The sequence below is a fragment of the Dendrobates tinctorius genome, unplaced genomic scaffold (assembly GCF_039654945.1).
Source record: "Dendrobates tinctorius isolate UK_male_01 unplaced genomic scaffold, ASM3965494v1 ptg000016l, whole genome shotgun sequence".
NCBI classification, from domain to species: Eukaryota; Metazoa; Chordata; class Amphibia; order Anura; family Dendrobatidae; genus Dendrobates; species Dendrobates tinctorius.
This window is the reverse complement of record NW_027361684.1, coordinates 19,278,869-19,297,724: the sequence shown is the minus strand read 5'-3', so window position 1 is coordinate 19,297,724 and position 18,856 is coordinate 19,278,869. Positions and strand designations below refer to the sequence as shown.

Sequence of the window (18,856 nt, the reverse complement as noted above, 5' to 3'; positions counted from 1 at the left end):
AAAAGTGCACATTTGTGGCGCTTGGTGGGGGCCTCAATGGTTTGAACCCCACTTATCTAGAAGTTAATTCCCTATCCTGTGATAACTTCTTGTAACCGGAATACTCCTTTTTCAGTATATACAGTTAGGTCCATATATATTTGGACAAAGACAACATTTTTCTAGTTTTGGTTCTAGACATTACCAAAATGAATTTTAAACAAAACAATTCAGATGCAGTTGAAGTTCAGACTTTCAGCTTTCATTTGTGGGTATCCACATTAAAATTTGATGAAGGATTTAGGAGTTTCAGCTCCTTAACATGTGCCACCCTGTTTTTAAAGGGACCAACAGTAATTGGACAATTGACTCCATGGCTATTTCATGGACAGGTGTGGGCAATCCCTTCGTTATGTCATTCTCAATTAAGCAGATAAAAGGCCTGGAGTTGATTTGAGGTGTGGTGCTTGCATTTGGAAGGTTTTGCTGTGAAGGAAACATGCGGTCAAAGGAGCGCTCCATGCAGGTGAAACAAGCCATCCTTAAGCTGCAAAAACAGAAATAACCCATCCGAGAAATTGCTACAACATTAGGAGTGGCAAAATCTACAGTTTGGTACATCCTGAGAAAGAAAGCACTGGTGAACTCATCAATGCAAAAAGACCTGGGCGCCCATGGAAAACAAGAGTGGTGGATGATCGCAGAATAGTCTCCATGGTGAAGAGAAACCCCTTCACAACAGCCAACCAAGTGAACAACACTCTCCAGGAGGTAGGCGTATCAATATCCAAATCTACCATAAAGAGAAGACTACATGAAAGTAAATACAGAGGGTTCACTGCATGGTGCAAGCCACTCATAAGCATCAAGAATCAAAAGCTATCCTTAAGCTGCAAAAACAGAAATAACCCATCCGAGAAATTGCTACAACAATACAACATTAAATTTGCTGATGACATAGGAGGGATAGCTAATACTAGAGAAGAGAGAGAGAGGATTCAAAAAGATATAAATAAACTGGAGAAGTGGGCAGCAACTAACAGAATGGTTTTTAACAGGGAAAAATGCAAAGTACTACATCTGGGCAATAAAAATGAAAAAAGCATATACAGAATGGGAGGAATAGGGCTAAGCAACAGCACATGTGAAAAAGACTTGGGTATACTAATAGATCACAGACTGAATATGAGTCAACAGTGTGATGCAGCAGCAAAAAAGGCAAATGCAATTCTAGGATGTATTAACAGAAGCATACAGTCTAGATCACGTGAAGTCATTATTTCCCTCTGCTCCTCTTTGGTCAGACCTCACCTGGAATACTGTGTCCAGTTTTGGGCACCACATTTTAAAAAAGACATCAACAAACTGGAGCAAGTTCAGAAAAGAGCGACCAGAATGGTGACCGGTCTGCAAACCCTGTCTTATGAGGAAAGGTTGCAGGATTTGGGAATGTTTAGTTTGCAAAAGAGAAGACTGAGAGGAGACTTAATAGCTGTCTACAAATATCTAAAGGGCTGTCACATTGTAGAAGGTTCATCTTTATTCTCATTTGCACAAGGAAAGACTGGAAGCAATGGGATGAAACTGAATGGGAGGAGACACAGATTAGATATTCGAAAAAACTTTTTGACAGTTAGAGTGATCAGTGAGTGGAACAAGCTGCCACGAGAAGTGGTGAGTTCTCCTTCAATGGAAGTCTTCCAACAGAGGCTGGACAGACATCTGACTGGGATGCTTTAGCGAATCCTGCTGTGAGTAGGGGGTTGAACCAGATGGCCTAGGAGGTCCCTTCCAACGGTACGATTCTATGAAAAGGCTAGACTGGACTTTGCTAAAAAAACATCTAAAAAAGCCAGCACAGTTCTGGAAGAACATTCTTTGGACAGATGAAACCAAGATGAAACCTCTACCAGAATGATGGAAAGAAAAAAGTATGGCAAAGGCGTGGTACAGCTCATGATCCAAAGCATACCACATCATCTGTAAAACACGGTGGAGGCAGTGTGATGGCTTGGGCATGCATGGCTGCCAGTGGCACTGGGTCACTAGTGTTTATTGATGATGCGACACAGGACAGAAGCAGCCGAATGAATTCTGAGGTATTCAGAGCCATACTGTGTGCTCAGATCCAGCTAAATGCAGCCAAACTGATTGTTTGTCGTATCATACTACAGATGGACTATGACCCAAAACATAAAGCCAAAGCAACCCAGGAGTTTATTAAAGCAAAGAAGTGGAATATTCTTGAATGGCCAAGTCAGTCACCTGATCTCAACCCAATTGAGCATGCATTTCACTTGTTAAAGACTAAACTTCAGACAGACAGGCCCACAAACAAACAGCAACTGAAAACCACCGCAGTGAAGGCCTGGCAGAGCATCAAAAAGGAGGAAACAGCGGCCGGTGATGTCCATGAGTTCAAGACTTCAGGCAGTCATTGCTAACAAAGGGTTTTCAACCAAGTACTAGAAATGAACACTTTATTTACAATTATTTAATCTGTCCAATTACTTTTGGTCCCTTTAAAAACAGGGTGGCACATGTTAAGGAGCTGAAACTCCTAAACCCTTCATCCAATTTTAATGTGGATACCCTCAAATGAAAGATGAAAGTCTGAACTTCAACTGCATCTGAATTGTTTTGTTTAAAACTCATTGTGGTAATGTCTAGAACCAAAATTAGAAAAATGTTTTCTCTGTCCAAATATATATGGACCTAATTGTAGCTGGTGAATATAAAACAAGAAGCTCACGTACACCATGACAGTGGCGCCCCAGCCCACAGCCTTGGAAGCTGAGATTAGTCCTTCTGTCCATCTTGAGTTTCTGGCATAAAATTCTTTGAGAGATGCTGCACCCTGCAGAAAAATTAACATAGATGGTGAACATGTCCACTGATGTTAGACAGAAGAGTTGGCCTCTCACTACAATCAGATATGCAAAAACAGTGAAAATGAATTGAATAACTTTACTACATGAAAAATAAGTATTGTATCAAGCTGCATAAGCACATGTTCACACTGAAGGAAAAAAGTTAACACAAGATTAAAAGATCAGCCCAATTAATTTATATGGGAAAAATTACTTGCTGTTCATATGTTCAGGATTTTCAATGTCTTTCAAAGGGAATCTGTCAGAAGGTGTTGTAGTTTAATCCGAGAGTAGAGTTGAGCGAATTTGGAATAATGCAGTTCAGATTACGATCGCCGGCAAATATTGAATTTGCAATATTCGCCAAACACAACCGAACATCATTGGAGTCAATGGGACTAGAGCTGAGCGAGTATGTTCAGAACCGATCATCAAACATAAATTCAGCACAAATAGGGTACAAAAATGTCACAAATATGGCAAATTCGGATTCGGTGATTGTTTACGAACATATTCGCTCAGTTCTAACATAATATAGGGCAAGGGAGCCTGATTCCATGAATATGTCACTTACTAAGCTGCATGTTGTAGTTTCAATACAAACAGGGTTTTATTAGCAGGAGATCATCACTAGAGGACTACAAATCACGTGCCAGGCAGTCCAGCTAATTAGTGTAACCCCCAGCACTGATTGGCAGCTGGCTGACAATGCACAGTATACATAGGAAGCTGCCAATCAGTAGTGTGGGTGGGGTTAAACAGAGCTCAATATTCTCAGCTCTGCTACATCTACAGCTGAGTAAGTAACATATTGCTGGAATACAAGCTATGTGTCCTACATCATTCTGCTTTAGGATTACATAGCAAATATCTGGTGACAGATTCCCTTTAAACGCTTCAGGCTTTCAAAAAGTGTTAAAAAGAAATAACATATACGCTCTTCTGGCGTGTTCCACAAAACTGTACAATAGAAGTCACTTTGAACGTAATAAGTTGTCCAAAAAAAAAGTGTTAAAAAAGCGCTCTGAAAAAATACGCTTCAGGCTTATTGCAGAGAAAAGGAGCGATTCCTGAAACATCTTCTGCTTGTAAAAGGAACATTTTTGACTACAGGTCTGGTGATCCGCAGACATGTCAAATTGCAGAAATATCTATGTAACAAATCTACTGGACCACAATCCAGAAGTCAGATAGAAATAGTGGATGCAGTTCCAGAAGGAAATGCCACACTGAAAGGCGCTGATAAATGCTGCAATGTGCAGGATCTCGTTACATAGGAACCACAAGTCCCATCAAGAAACACATAAATAAGTATGTAAGCTTTACTGGCACTGAGCAATGTGTTTACACCTTGGCTCAAGATCTTACTCTGCGGGTAAGGGTCCCGTTTCACATAGTGACGCACTAGCGATCCCGCCAACGATGCGACCTGGTAAGGATCGCTGGTGCGTTGTCACACATCAGCTATTCTGAACGATTCCAGCCTTCGTCTTGAGTTCTGCGTCGTCAGCGAGGTCGCTCGTCGGCGTCAAACACAGTGATGAATGCTGGCGATGAAGAAATGGCCCAGGACATTCGAGCACGATCAGCGATATCCACCGGGGGGGCCGGTCGCTATGTGTCACATGTAGCGAGATCGCTGTTGCGTCACAAAATCGGTGGCGCATCAGCGATCTCGCTAGCGATCTCGCTATGTGAGACGGGGCCTTAAATGGAGCTTAAACCCAATGTTGCCGGCTTACTGGAGCAGCGGCTACAGAGATAAAATGAACATCTATCCTCCCTGCAGCCTCTCGTTTCCAGTCATTGGGGAGGTGCAGTTACCAGTCACAATAGAGTGAGCGTAATGTAATTACTCCGGCCGGGTACCTTGATTATCAGCCTTCTCTGCACACACACTCTGTATATACACACGCTGCAGAGCAGGCTGTCAATCAAAGTACAGGGAAGTGATAACAGCCCGCTCACAGTTTGGTGACTGAACCCGTTCCCTGCACCAATCACTGGAAGCGAGAGGCTGCAGGGAGGATATAGCTTTATTTTCTTCCCTGTAACCGCTGCTCTAGTAAATAGCAGGGTTTAAGTGCTATTTACCTACATATCATGCACAATAATAATAATAATAATAATAATATCACCATTATATCTGGAGGTAAATGGTGTTCCTCAAGGTGACAGGTTCACTTTGAGTCAGGTTAAATACTACTTATTTCTGATGAGGTTACCCACTTTTTTAACAAGAGGTGCAAAACAATGCTAAACCTGACCTGGCATTTTTACCAGCACCAGACTATGCTCAGTTATTGAAATTTAACCATCCAGAAGAAATAGATTTACTGACTCTGCCACTCTCCACAATTTCCTTCTGGAGGTCCTTTGAGGCCAGTATCAAAGCTTGAATCGCCTGCATGAGATCCGTGCAAGATCCTAAAATCCTGCAAAACACAAACACAAATAAGCAAAGCAATATAAAAGGAGCAGATCTGCTATATAAAAACAATCAGAATTCTTGCTATTTTCCTCCTAGCCCCTGGCCTTTTATTAGAGTCATATTTCCTTTCATGTACAGATGATTTTTCAGCATACTCATTATCATCACAGACAGTTTTACAAGGAATGGTAATATGTCTATATACAGTACATGATCCACAATAGGTTTGCCCATATAGAGCATGCTCACATAACGCTTCTATACAAACAAATAGGGTCTGAGTTGGTGTCCTTGTAGAAACCAAGAAGAGTAAAGTCTAAAAATGGACCTAATGGCCAGTGGGAAAATTGAAATAATTTTTATCATTTTAATATATAGTGATGTGCAAGCAAAAAAAAGCTCAAACTTTTATTTTCAAATTTATTTCAGAAACATAGTTAAAATAAAAAATAAAGATAAGCAAAAAGATTTGCACTACCCTGGTCTGGCATCCAGTTGTCATGGAGTATAAAATGGACCCCAGACCAGGGCAGGGCACATCACTTACTCATTTGTAATAAAAATTTGATTTAAAATAGGTCTTTCTCAGATGACATATTCCCTTTAAAAGGATTCTGGCAGCTGCCATAGCCTCCCTGAACCACCACCATGTTTGTATTGCACCCTTTTCCTGCATTTTAACAAGTCCCTTTTATGCTGCTGAGCAATTGCCGATTGAAGATGCATTCAGAAGCCAGTGCAAATCAGCCCGAGATCAGACTGCAATGTACGGACTAACCACGGGTCTTCATGACAGCTTCATATATTTCTATAAAACTGTCACGCTTGAGTCGGAAGTCCGGCGGCCATTCTGTGCATTACAGTCTGATCTCGACCCTATTTGCACAAACGTCTGATTGTGCCCTTAAGGCCGGGGTCATACTTGTGAGAAACTCGCACGAGTCTCGCATCTCAATACCCGGCACTGCCGCTGGCACTCGTACTGGAGCGCTCAGCTGCATAGAAATACATGCAGCTGAGCGCTCCGGTACGAGTGCTGGTGGCAGTGCCGGGTATTGAGATGCGAGACTCGTGCGAGTTTCTCGCAAGTGTGACCCCGGCTTAAGCTAAGCTTACATTAACGCAACTATTCGGTCCAAAAAATATTGCATATTCTCGGCAGCACATCCCTAGTTTACAAGAAAAGATGTGCCGCTGACAATGACGATTTTAGGCCAGCATAAATTACAAACAGATGATGAACAAGCATTTTGCTAGTTCATCGGCTCATGAACGGCACATTTAGAATCATAGAATCATAGAATCGTAGAGTTGGAAGGGACCTCCTGGGCCATCTGGTCCAACCCCCTGCTCAAAGCAGGATTCGCTAAATCATCCCAGTCAGATGTCTGTCCAGCCTATGTTTGAAGACTTCCATTGAAGGAGAACTCACCACCTCTCGTGGCAGCCTGTTCCACTCATTGATCACTCTAACTGTCAAAAAGTTTTTTCTAATATCTAATCTGTGTCTCCTCCCATTCCGTTTCATACCATTGCTTCTAGTCTTTCCTTGTGCAAATGAGAATAAAGTTGATCCTTCTACGATGTGACAGCCGTTTAGATATTTGTAGACAGCTATTAAGTCTCCTCTCAGTCTTCTCTTTTGCAAACTAAACATTCCCAAATCCTGCAACCTTTCCTCATAAGACAGGGTTTGTAGACCGGTCACCATTCTGGTCGCTCTTTTCTGAACTTGCTCCAGTTTGTTGATGTCTTTTTTAAAACGTGGTGCCCAAAACTGGACACAATATTCCAGATGAGGTCTGACCAAAGAGGAGTAGAGAGCAATAATGACTTCACGTGATCTAGACTGTATGCTTCTGTTAATACATCCTAGAATTGCATTTGCCTTTTTTGCTGCTGCATCACACTGTTGACTCATATTCAGTCTGTGATCTATTAGTATACCCAAGTCTTTTTCACATGTGCTGTCACTTAGCCCTATTCCTCCCATTCTATATATGCTTTTTTCATTTTTATTGCCCAGATGTAGTACTTTGCATTTCTCCCTGTTAAAAACCATTCTGTTAGTTGCTGCCCACTTCTCCAGTTTATTTAAATCTTTTTGAATCCTCTCTCTCTCTTCTCTAGTATTAGCTATCCCTCCTAGCTTTGTGTCATCTGCAAATTTAATCAGTTTACCCTCAATTCCTTCATCTAAATCGTTGATAAAGATGTTGAACAATACAGGGCCCAGGACAGAGCCCTGTGGTACCCCACTTGAGACATTCTTCCAACTGGATGTGCAGCCTTTTACGACCACTCTTTGGGTCCGATCACTAAGCCAGTTATGAATCCACCTAACAGTTGCCTTGTCCATTCCATACTTAGTCATTTTTTCAATAAGGATTGTATGAGAGACTTTGTCAAATGCTTTGCTGAAGTCAAGATATACTATATCTACAGCATTTCCTTGATCCACCCAATCAGTGATACCGTCATAGAAGTCATTTACATGGGTGAATGATTGGTATCAGTCACAAAATTGAGGTTCATACAAGCAGACCAAGAGGTGATATAAAGTGAGAGAAAAGTGTCTAAAAGTGTGCAAAATTTATTTTTCTGCATGAGCCAATGTAATAAATGTGATGCACATGAAGATCGTCAAGTCGAAAGCCCAACATACACATTAGACTAATGTCAGCTGAATCCGCTGTTATCGGTGGATTTGGCCAACAGTCTAATTCTGCATGGGGACTTCTGGCAAATGATGCTGGGGGAGAGAAGGGTCAGGTGTGTAGGATTTCTGATGGACAATCTTCATAATTTGATATTTCGAACTAACATATGCGGCTTAATAGATGATCTCTTGCATCTTTACATGTATGTTTACATGCAGCTTTTCACCAACTGGTTGACAGCTTTTCACCAACTGGTTGGCCACTTTAATCCTAATGTCCGCGTTATGTCATTAATAGTATGGTGTGCAGGTACTTGTCAATGGTTTGCACACTATTGTTGGTACATATCAGTGGTGACTGATGGCCTACAACTTGTATTTAATATGATTTGTGGCATTTCCCCTGGGCTTATTTTTGGCCACTGACTGTTAATTGCACTTTATTTGTAAATGGAATTATAGAGTTGTCTAATAAAGGTGAAATATATTTTTATGGATGTTTTATTCGTGTTCAAATCATATAATCCTTCTGCTGTGTGTTTTGAGGCTGGCTTCATTGTCTAACAATTGCTTGGTATTAAGGACCCTATACACATTAGACTAATGTCTCCTGAACCTGCTGATATCAGTGGATTCGGCTGACAATCTAATGTGTATGGAGGCCTCGGATGACTGATTGTCAGGAGAAATGTCCTTCATGAATGTTTGATTCCTGACTGCCGATCGCTTTGCTTTCCAGGTAATCAGACGTCCACAGACATGTCTGGCAACGGTTCTTTTATAGACAACAGAAGCACTCCACCGAATGAGTGCACCAGTGAATGGGAAGATGGCTGCCACCGAAGGATTGGCCAAATCTTTATACAGCCATCTAATGTGTATGGTCGGCTGTAGTACGTCTGCCTCATTGTCTTTGGCAGGAATGCTGGAGCAGTGTGCACATTACTGATTCACTTACTGTTCATTCACTTGTAATTTTAGTCCAGTATCGTCTGTGCGAGACTTTTTTAGCATTTCCTGGGGGGAAAAAAAGGTTTATGAGATCACCACAATCTGATCTTTCTGAAATATTACCTGTTCGAGAGTCAATATTGGCTGAATTTCAGGTGTAGCAGAATTGCTTCTGCCATTGTTGATGTCATGATAACAATAATTTTCCATAGAACAATAGGTAAACTTCCTGTATAACAACATCTCATAGAATTAAGAGAACGCGCTTGAGACACTCGCCTGATTAAATGCTTCATTGTGTATGAAGCAGCAGTGACATAAAGGCCACGAGGGAGCCATGCGGGAATTCTAACCTTTCTTACAAAAAAATGCCTAATTAAAATCTATATCACAAGCTCCCTTTCCTCTCCAACAGCTACACAAATGTTTCCCTGCAACCAGAAAAATGTAAAATGTCCATTTATAATGATCACGGACAAGATAAAGATCCCCAACTCACATCAGGACTACAAGATCCCAGGTACTTTCAGCAGCATCACATCTAATGGGGTGTACTTAATTATATGTACCGAATGTCCAACTGGGGGTCTGTATGTAGGGGAACAGGACAAAATATAGAACAAGGATGAATTCTCATCGTCGCATAATAAAAGAAAAAAGAATAGATCTACCTGTGGCCAAACATTTTTGTATGCCTGATCACAGCATCACGGACATGAAATTACTGATATTAAAAGGTAACTTCAAATCTCAGAGAGTCAGAAGAGTCTGGGAGTATAAGCTTGACAACCTTTGACACACTCAGTGCAGGAATGAATGTGTCGCATGGATTTATGTCTTTCTACAACAACTAAGGAACATGCTCCTCAGACCTCGTGGGGGCATCACAACCCTGGACCAGACCTCAATCACAGGACAATAAAACTTTCACACTCCTTATCTATGAACTGCCCTAATAATTATGGCCACAACTGTTTTTTCCCTTTCCCACATTAATAGTTCTGCTTCTTGTCACTTGTCTTATCTATTGCATTATTTATGTGCCCTGTTTTACATAAATATGTGACTCTTCAGAGTTTTCAGTTTGCCATTAAAAAGGTTTATCAACCACTGAGGACTCTCAAATTTTAATATTTCCCCAAACAGATTAGATAGGTATCAGTTGACCGAGCATTTAACGGACTTCTATCTCTCCTAAAATTCCCCAAACAGGAACGCTCCTGTGTTCTCTATGAGAGAGCCACTGCCACAGCCATCTCTGGCTTATCTCAGCACTGAACAGAAGGATTAGCTGTTATATTCCTCTAGGTCACCATACAGATTAGACTTAGGGCCTGTCCCGCTGATATCGGCGGCTACGTGGGCGGAATCGCCGAGATATCGCAAATTAATGAGCATGCTGAGGATTTTTCCGCGATGCGATTCCGCCACGCGAAAAAACCTGAACGTGTGAACGCAGCCTAAAAGTTTGGGCACACTTGGAGATTTGTATGCTCAGATAAATTTGACCAAGGTTTTTAGGTCTTAATTAGCTTGTTAAGAGTTATGGCTTGTTCACTATCACCATCAGGAAAGGCTAGGTGATGCAATTTTCCCAGCTTTATAAAAAAAAGCAGCCTCCTCTAACCTTGTGCCAAAAAACAGCAGCCATAAATTCTTCTAAGCAGCTGCCTAGCTCTCTGAAAATGGTGAAGGCCCACAAAGCAGGAGAAGGCTATAAAAAGATAGCAAACCGTTTTCAAGTTGCCCATTCCCTCAGTTCGAAATGTAATTAAGATATGCTAGTTAACAGGAACAATGGAGGTCAAAATAAGGTCTGGAAGACCAAGCAAAATTTCAGTTAGAGCTGTTTGTAGTACTGCTAGAGAGGCAAATCAGATCCCCGCTTGACTGCAAAAAACCTTCAGAAAGACTTAGCAGACTCTGGAGCTGTAGTACATTGCTCTACTGTTCGGAGACACCTGCACAAATATGGTCTTCATGGAAAAGTCATCAGTAGAAAACCTAATGCGTCCTCACTATAAAATTCAGAGTAAGAAGTATGGAAAAGAACATCTAAACAAGCCTGATGCATTTTGTAAACAAGTGCTGTGGACTGATGAGGTCTAAATAGAACTCTTTGTCCACAATGATTAAAGGTATGTATGGATAAAAAAGGCACAGAATTTCAGGAAATTAACATCTCGCCAACCATTAAGCATGGGGGTGAATCAATCATGCTTTGGGATTGTATGTACCCAATGGAACAGGGAACATTTCATGGGTAGAGGGAAGAATGGATTTAATGAAATTTCAACAAATTCTTGATACAGACATAACACCATCTGTAAAAAAAAAGCTGAAGTTGAATAGAGGATGGCTTCTACAAATGAGTCAAAACACATGTAAAAATCCAAAATAGACTACCTCAAAAGGCGCACGCTGAAGGTTTTACAATGGCCCTCACAGTTCCCTGATCTAAACATCATTGAAAATTTGTGGTTAGACCTCAAAATAGCAGAGCATGCAAGACGACCCAGGAATCTCACTGAACTGGAAGAATTTTCCAAGGAAGAATGGATGAAAATTCCTCAAAGAAGAATTGAAAGTCTCTTGGCTAGTTATAAAAAAAAGTCTATAAGATGTGATACTTGCAAAACGTGATGCTACCAGGTACTAAACATGCAGGGTGCGCTGACATTTGTATCGGCCCATTTTCCTTTTTGCAATTTTAAAATGTAAAAAAATTACAATATACCGTATATATATATTTTTTTTCCTAAAATACAAAGGAAATGTGTCATCTTTAACTTTAGCCCTTTTAGAGATTATTTCATCTTCAATCTGCTTAACTATTCACAATAACAGTAATTTTGATCATGTTCATGGGTTAGATTACACTGAGAAACAAACAAGACCAGTGTATGTATGCTATTGTAATAAGTTGCTACACATAAAATCCAACCTAAGTAAGGTTTGTGAAATATGGGAATCTTTAAGTATGTCACAAGTCCTACACAATAGTAAGATCCCAACCGGAAAGGGTTGCCGAAAATTGGAAGGGAAAAAAGGCTATCAGTGAACCAGATGTGATAAACTATGGGTGTGTAAAAATATATGTTCATAATTCACAGCTGTAGTTAGAACCACAGTAGGAGAAACTGAATTTTACCTTAATAATTGGTGGTGCAGCTTGCAATGACATGCGACCACTAGTGATAAGCGAACGTGCTCGAATAAGGTGTTACCCGCTCATGCTCGGGTGCTAACCAAGTGTTTTCGGCGTGCTCGAAAATTAAGTTTGAGTCCCCGTGGCTGCATGTCTCACGGCTGTTCGACAGCAGGAACACATGTGGTGAAGTCAGCAGTTTTTAGAAGGACCGCAAAAAAGGTTTCAATTTTCACTCCAGTAGCGGGTGATGATTGTTATTATTATGGAAACATAGTACAACACGTCGATAAATTTTGCACAAATAGTCCGCAGATGATAAATCTCTCCATCTGTCTTCATTCTTTGTTGCTTCTGTTTTCTTACCTCAATTCTAGCAGCGGCTGTTTCAACGGCAGCGGCGGTGGCTGCCATTTCCTTCTCCACCAGGTCTCCCAGCTCCTCCTCTTTAATATCGAGAGATGGGGGCCGCAGCTCCTGGACAACAACAGTTAGATAATGTTACTTGACCTCGATATTCCATACAAATTAGAGTCCCCCCCATATACTGGAGCATCTCGTCCTAAACCGAAGATTTTGGCCAGGGCTGCACGATGACAGCAGGCAAATCTCAGGCAAGTAGTTTGGCCAAGCACATGTGGGCAACTGGTCTACAACCTGATGTCATGCGACTATTTTTAAGCTGCGATTGACTGTAAAAACAGCTAAATTGCAGACAGGTCACATGTGAGCCGCAAGACCAACGTGACTTTTGCTGAAGTCTATGAGGGCAAAGTTAAGCGCAACTAGATGTAAAAAATTCAACAGGCTTGAATTTTTGCAATGGTCAGACTAGGGTTGAGGTCTGTTGATTTTGTCTCTAGCTCTTATCTTAAGCCCCACATACCCATCAGACTAAAGGCCCCGTCACACTAAGCGACTTACCAGCGATCCCGACACCGATATGAAGGTGTCAGGATCGCTAGTAAGTCGCTATGTGATCGCTGGTGAGCTGTCACACAGACAGCTTCACCTACGATCAGCACAGCGATGCCAAGCGCCCGGCATCGCTGGCCATCCTGTAAAAAATAGAATCAAAATAAAAAATATAGTTATTCTCACCTTCCGATGTCCCGTTCAGCCATCCTGCCTCTCTCCACGCTCCGGTCCCAGTGATCCTTTGCACGAATGACCGCGAGATGTCACGGTCTCGAGGGATAACAAAGTCTCGCGGTCATTCGTGCAAAGGATCACTGGGACCGGAGCGGGGAGAGAGGCAGGATGGCTGAACAGGACGTCGGAAGGTGAGAATAACTATATTTTTTATTTTTTTAATTATTTTTTACACCTGATCGCTGGTCTCCCGCCTGTCACACGCAGCGATGCGTGCTGGCCAGCGGGAGACCAGCGACCAAAGAAATGTCCAGAGATTTCTTCCAGCGATCAGCGATACCGGCAGGGGGGCCGCTCGCTGATCGCTGTCACACACAGCGATCTCGCTGGTGAGATCGCTGTTACGTCACAAAAGTTGTGACTCAGCAGCGATCTCGCTACTGAGATCGCTTAGTGAGACGGGGCCTTAATGCCTGCTAAACCTGCCCATATCAATGAGTTCAGGCTACACTCTTGTGCATTGGGTGCCTCACGTAGAATGTTGGGGGAGTTGAGGAGGCAACAAGTCCGATTTCATCCTTTTGTTCTCTCTGGGATAAGCCGCCACCAGAGATGTCTGACGGCGGCTCTCTAATACAGAACACAGGAGCGCTAGGCCAAATGAGCACTCCAGCGTAAGAGAGAGCTGGCGGAGATAGCGATGGGCCAAACCATCGATCTGCCGTCATCCATCTCTTGTGTAAAGCCTGCTTTAGAGGGGCTCTCAGGGTATCTGATGTTGATAACTTATCCTTAAGATAGTTTATCCATATCAGATTGGTTGGGTTCGACATCCAGCACCATCATCAATCAGATGGAAGCTGCTACAATCACAGTCAGTAAACTTTGAACATAGTACACAAAACCCGGCAGCGGCTGCTACATATTAAAGGGGAGCTCCGCCGTTGTGCCGCTCCGTTCGATGTTTACATCTGGCCGCTGCTGGAGCTGAGAACATCTAATAAATGGGGGAGCCAGGTGTCAGACTCCCATTGATCTGATATTGATGACCTATTTTAATGATACACCATCAATATCAATTGCATGGGGAGAGCCCCTTTTAACAGAAAGGTCAACGAGGTCCCTATAACTACGTCGCTTTGCCATGAATATGGAAATCTCTTCTTCATCACTGCATCCTCTTGACATTTGCTGATTAGCACTGAAATTCTAAGTTGTTCCTATTCCCATACACTTAACAAGGCTAACGGTGCCAAGCCAAGAACTCATGGAAATTTCACAATTAACACAAAATATAATTGAAGCCGGGACCTCGAGTTCTTGGCACACAAACTCTGACCAAAGTAGGTCACGTCACCAGAGGGTCTATGTGTAATCAGACCTGATGACTAGCGACTATGCAGACATTACGCTTAATCAATCTTTCATTTCTCTCTGGGATCGGATCTATAATTAATGCTGTACGTACAGTTACATACACTGCTGGGGTATTTCTTTCTAATAGTAATATTTCCTATCTCCTCTAAACTGTAAATATGAGGTCTGACGCTTAGTAGATGATCAGACGCATCGGCTCACGTAGTTTACCTGAGCAATGTCGGCGATGAGCCTTAGTACGGCAGTGAGCTGGCTGCAGTCGGCTCCGCTCTGCGTGGCTTTGCTCTTCAGGTTGGACAGATAGTTCAGGGCTTCGGTGCCACATGTACGACAGCTATCACAGAGCTCTGAGAAGAAGAGCATTACACAATATAAGGATACTGAGAGGGGGAAATGGCTATTTGAAGTTAAACGGGATGTTTGGTTAAAATAAATTTTCACTTATCCAAAAAATAGGTGAGAACTTTTCTTTATCGCCTTATTGGGGGACACAGATTACCATGGGTGTATGCTGCTGCTGCTAGGAGGCTGACACTATGCAAAACAAGAAAATTAGCTCCTCCCCGGCAGTATACACCCACCGACAGGCACCAAGCACCTCAGTTTGTGCTTAGTGTCTGTAGGAGGCGGACCGGGATCTCCCCAGATCCGCAGTTTTAATCCAATTTTCCTTTCAGGTTTAGTTTGAACTTTTTAATTTTCTCCCTCTTTTGTCTTTTAGGTTTTTTCCATTGGGAAACAGGGTATAGTTATCACCCTGATTTCCTATATCATGCGGCTGAGCGAGCAGTGTGGTGTCACCCACATCACAACTCTCAGTACCGCAGGCAGGACTTTTCCCTATCACCTTCAGGTGATAAGGGTTGCCGACAGGTCCTTGCCGAATCCCCCTCCTCACCCCTTTCTCGGGACAGGGCTGAGAGGAAGACGGCAATCGTAGGTGTTCCAAGCCGTCTTCTGCAGGATGCGGGTACAGAGGACTCCTTCCCCTCCCAGCGGCCTGCCGTTTCCCCGTGGGCCCCTGTGGTCATCCTCTTCAGGGACGTCAGGTAAGTGCCTGTACGTTCCCTCCGGCCCCGCATAAGCTTCAGTGACATGGGAGAAGAAGGGACCTTGTTGGTTTCAGGTCCACAGATTTGAATCTCCCGCCCTTTCTGCCTGCCGCGCGCTCACACGGCCGCTTGCGTTCCTCCACTTTCCCTGCTCTAGTCAGGGAGTCTCGGGGGATCTCCTCACTCACCGCAGCGTCGCAAGCGGCAGGACCGGGTCAGATTGCCATCCTTAGCGCGGTATGTCGGGCATGGGGCTGCGGCGCTGTCAGGGTGGGAGGCACTTTCACTTTCCCCTCAGCGCGGGGAAGTCCTCTGCTCTCCCTCCTCCCTTCCTGAGCGCGCTCCTTTCAGCGCGCCTTTTCTAGCCCATCACAGGGCTTCTTTCTCTTTTGGTTGCCAGCCCCCCCTCTTCTGCCATGCCCTCTCCGTCGCTATTAACCAGTCACGGCGCAGCCGCTAAGCTCCGCCTCCATCTTCCAGCACAAGGATTTCCTGATGCCTGAATCACTCCTTCCTGCGCTGTTTGGGGGACACTTCGACGTTCTTCTGCTGCTCGCACAGAATCTCGGTAGGCTCTGCTCTGATGCAAGGATTAGCTCTCCTCGGCAGTTATTCCCAAATTTCTGCGGCCATTCAGTGCAGTTTACTTATGCCCAACCCTTCAGGGGATCTCTGCTTCAGGCCCACCGCTACCTTTTACGCCTGTGTGCGCCGTAAAAAGAAGTGGGCATCGGGTCGGTCGTCCCCATTCTGCCCCTCCTGCAGTCCTTCAGATATGTCAGCATCTCAGGAACGCACAGAGTCCCGGGCGGAGGGCGCTCTTCCCTCCTCTCTCCCCCCGGAGTGGGCCGTTACAATGTCACAGTCTGTTTCTGACTTGACAAAAGTATCACAGTCGCTGGTCCAGGTCGTCTTAGAACGATTGCCTCAGCTATCCTCAGCCACCTCTGCCCCGACCGCCTCTCGGGGTGAGTCGTCCACACCTGACCGCGACCTTCAGAGAGACAGACAGGGAAGGACTTCTAGGAAGCGGGCTCTGTCCACTTCGTCCTCGAGCTCGCAGGGCCTTTCTGCTCCCAGGCCTCCTTCTCCTTCCTCGGATGACAACCTTCAGTCAGGCGATGATTCTCAATCGGAAGCTAGTTCAGAGGGGAACAGCGTTTCTAAAACGCGGGACATGGTCGATAGTCTTCTTGCAGCTATCTTCCAAACACTAAAAATTAAACAGGATGAGGCTCCACCTCAGGAATGCTCGGTTCTCCTTAAACGAGCCAGACCTCCGTCTCAAACCTTTCCCAATCACAACGATTTCGATACTACCTTATCCAAACACTGGGAGCGCCCTGAGCAACGTTTCTCAGGCCGCAAATACTTGGACGTTCTGTACCCCTTTGACGCAGAACTGCTCTCAAAGTGGTCCAAGGCTCCCGAGGTGGATCCTCCAGTTTCCCGGATAGCCTCAAAAACGGTGCTCTCTCTACCAGATGGGGCATCGCTCAAAGATCCTACTGACAGGCAGATTGAATCTCTGGCTAAGTCTATCTTTGAGGCATCTGGCGCCTCTCTCTGCCCTATTTTCGCATCCGCCTGGGTGGCGAAAGTCATTTCCGCTTGGGCAAAAATTCTTCGCAGAGGCATCTTAGCGTCAGCTCCTCAAGACGAGTTGGCAGATCTTGCAGATCAGATTAACCATGCGGGTAAATACCTTTTGGCCGCCTCCTTGGACGCGGCCGGCTGCGTAGCAAGGGCTAACAGCAACATAGTGCTGTACGCCGAGTCCTCTGGCTAAAGTCATGGAATGCGGACACTACTTCAAAAAAGTCGCTTACCAATCTGCCATTCCATGGCTCTAGACTCTTTGGAGCAAAGCTGGACCAGATAATTTCTGATGCCACTGGAGGTAAAAGTACTTCGCTTCCCCAATCTCGGGATCGGCCGCCCGCTACCAGGGAGCGGGATCAGAGAAAACCTTCCTACAAACCCGCTCCTCGCTGGAGATCTAGAGGACAATATTCCAGATCTGCAGGCGCCAATTCCGGCAGATTTTCGTCTAAGTGACGGGTCACCCCCACCTGGAATTTCTTCCAGGGTGGGAGGCAGACTTTCCTCTTTCGCGGATGCTTGGCTGTCCGTTGTCGACGACGCTTGTGTCAGAGAACTCGTCGCATCCGGATACAAGATCGAATTTGCTTCACTCCCGAACAGACGGTTTTTTCCGGTCTCAGCCTCCGCGACAGCGGGCCCAGATTCCGGGTTTTCTGCAGGCCATTTCCTCCCTTCTTTCCGCCGGAGTCATTGTTCCCGTTCCCTCAAACGAACGGTTTTCTGGGTTCTACTCCAATCTCTTTGTAGTCCCGAAGAAAGACGGCTCTCTTCGTCCTATTCTGGACCTCAAATTGCTCAATCGCCACGTGAAGATTCTTCATTTCAAAATGGAGTCTCTTCGGTCGGTGATTGCTTCCATGGAACCCGGGGAATTCCTCTGCTCGGTGGACATTCGGGATGCCTATCTGCACATTCCAATTTGTGCGCAGCATCAGAAGTATCTTCGATTTGCGTTTCAGGGAGACCACTCTCAGTTCACAGCTCTTCCTTTCGGCCTAGCTTCAGCGCTTCGTGTTTTCCCGAAGGTTATGGCGACCGTCATGGCCATCCTTCGCTCCAGAGGGATCCTCATCATCCCTTATCTGGACGATCTTTTGATCAAGGGTTCGTCTCGCCAGGACTGTCTCCAGAGCCTTCAGATAACTCTGGACACTCTCAGCCGCCTAGGTTGGCTAGTCAACAAGGAGAAGTCCATTCTGATTCCCACCCAGCGTCTGACCTTTCTGGGCATGGAATTCGATACGAAGCTAGCCCGTGTTTTTCTTCCAAGGGAAAAATTTACAACTCTTTCCAAGGGCATCAGGACTCTCAAGAGGCCTGCTCCCATTCCCATTCGGTTCTGCATGAAGGTCCTGGGGAAGATGGTGGCTTCCATGGAAGCAGTACCCTTTGCGCAGTTTCATCTTCGGCCCCTCCAGCTGTCTCTGCTTTCAGCCTGGGACAAGACCACGATGTCCTTGGACCGTCCTATTCGGCTTCCTCTCAGAGTGAGGCAGTCTCTCACTTGGTGGCTACGGCCAGCGTCAGTTCTCCAAGGGAGGTCCTTCCTTCCGCCTCAGTGGCAAGTTATCACCACCTATGCGAGCCTTCTAGGATGGGGGGCCGTGTTCCATCAGAAAGCGGCCCAAGGATGCTGGAAGCCACAGGAGTCTCTCCTCCCAATCAATCTACTGGAGATCAGAGCAATCTTCC

At 44.5% G+C, this 18,856-nt stretch overlaps 1 protein-coding gene across 2 annotated transcripts in view; it reads right to left on the bottom strand.

Moving 5' to 3' along the window:
* The window catches only part of HIP1 (huntingtin interacting protein 1), a 198,371-nt gene that overhangs the window by 25,126 nt on the left and 154,389 nt on the right, over nucleotides 1-18,856 (bottom strand). For both annotated transcript variants that reach the window (XM_073565546.1, XM_073565545.1), the window contains 5 exons: nucleotides 14,718-14,854; nucleotides 12,405-12,515; nucleotides 8,898-8,956; nucleotides 5,191-5,284; nucleotides 2,736-2,836 (listed from right to left, as the gene is read on the bottom strand). In XM_073565546.1, the coding sequence (XP_073421647.1) occupies nucleotides 2,736-2,836; nucleotides 5,191-5,284; nucleotides 8,898-8,956; nucleotides 12,405-12,515; nucleotides 14,718-14,854 (502 nt within the window). The remainder of the gene's footprint in view (nucleotides 1-2,735; nucleotides 2,837-5,190; nucleotides 5,285-8,897; nucleotides 8,957-12,404; nucleotides 12,516-14,717; nucleotides 14,855-18,856) is intronic.